This window comes from Saprolegnia parasitica (genome assembly GCF_000151545.1).
Source record: "Saprolegnia parasitica CBS 223.65 unplaced genomic scaffold supercont2.26, whole genome shotgun sequence".
Taxonomy (NCBI): domain Eukaryota; phylum Oomycota; class Saprolegniomycetes; order Saprolegniales; family Saprolegniaceae; genus Saprolegnia; species Saprolegnia parasitica.
Genome location: NW_012156420.1, coordinates 4,902 through 6,181, shown reverse-complemented (window position 1 = coordinate 6,181; position 1,280 = coordinate 4,902). Strand labels below are relative to the sequence as shown.

The 1,280-nt window shown below is 64.4% G+C and overlaps 1 protein-coding gene across 1 annotated transcript in view; it reads right to left on the bottom strand.

The window, feature by feature from the left end:
* SPRG_22194 (valyl-tRNA synthetase) overlaps positions 1 to 1,280 on the bottom strand; it is a gene marked incomplete at both ends in the record, with an annotated part of 3,278 nt that overhangs the window by 1,663 nt on the left and 335 nt on the right. The window contains 5 exons of the mRNA XM_012346080.1: positions 55 to 201; positions 253 to 648; positions 691 to 823; positions 871 to 948; positions 1,001 to 1,269. Of these exons, the coding sequence (XP_012201470.1) occupies positions 55 to 201; positions 253 to 648; positions 691 to 823; positions 871 to 948; positions 1,001 to 1,269 (1,023 nt within the window). The remainder of the gene's footprint in view (positions 1 to 54; positions 202 to 252; positions 649 to 690; positions 824 to 870; positions 949 to 1,000; positions 1,270 to 1,280) is intronic.

The following is a 1,280-nucleotide window of genomic DNA, read 5'->3' as shown; positions in this document are numbered from 1 at the left end:
CTGCGTCGGCGGCTGGAACGGCAGCGCCTCCGTGCGCACCGCCTATCTCGTCACGCTGAGTTTGGCGACGTACGACCAACGAGGTACCGCGGCCGAGCGCGCCGCCATGTCTTCGCACTTGATGAACCACTGCGGCATCAAGTACGGCTCGATGACGTTGCCCGAGCGCGAGCAAATGGAGACCGTCGTCGGGTGGTCCAGCTACACAATCCAGTTAACGGCGAGGCAGATACCTTTATAGAAGAGACGTACGGTGTCGACGAAGAGACCTTTCTCGCGGAGGAGCTCGACCATTTGGAGCCGCGCGTCAAAGCGGTCCAAGCCAGAGAGCGACGGGATGTCGGTCACCATCTTGCAGTCGAGGTCGATCACGATCGGCTCGGGCAGACCGTGGCGCTGGGCGCACGCAAAGTCGTTGGCGTCGTGCGCCGGCGTGATCTTGACGACGCCAGTGCCAAGCTCGGGGTTGACGAGCACTGCGTCACAGACCACCGGGAGCCTCGCACCCGAAAACGGGTGCAGCACGGAGCGACCGTGGAGGTGTGTGTACCGGTCGTCGTCCGGGTGCACAGCGACGGCCACGTCACCGAGGATGGTTTCCGGGCGCGTCGTGTCGATTTCGACAAAGAGATCGTCGGCGTCGGCCACCTGGACACGTGATCGAGCAAGCTACGCAGCGACGGAAGCTACCTGGTAGCGGAAGCGGTACATGACGCCGAACTCGACCGGCGCCTGGCGCCCGGGCAGTGGCAGCAGCGTGCGCTTCGTCAGCGGCACCGCGTCCACCTCAATGTCCGAAATGGCGGTCTGGAGCGTCGGGCACCTACTCGCCGTGTAACTTGCCGCCTCGTTGCACATGGCGGCGCGAACCAGTTGACCATGCGCCGGTGACGGTAGATGAGGCCTTTCTCGTGGAGGCGGACAAAGGCGTCGACGACTGCAGCCGACCTAACGCCTCGTGTGAGCCAGGATGCTATAGGTACCCTCCAGTTTAACGCACCGAGGCCCGTCGAGCGTAAAGAACTTGTGGTCATGGTTGAGGACGGCGCCGAGCCGGTCCAGCTGCCCGAGGATGCGCGACCCGTACGTCTCGTACCACGCCTCGACGTGGCCCAAGAAGGCGTCGCGGCCAATGTCGTGCCGCGTGAGCTGCTGCTCGCGCATGAGCTTCTTCTCGACGACGCTCTGCGTCGCGATGCCAGCGTGGTCGAGACCCGGGATCCAGCGCACGTCAAAGCCGCGCATGCGATGCCAGCGCGCGATCGCATCCTGGATCGTCG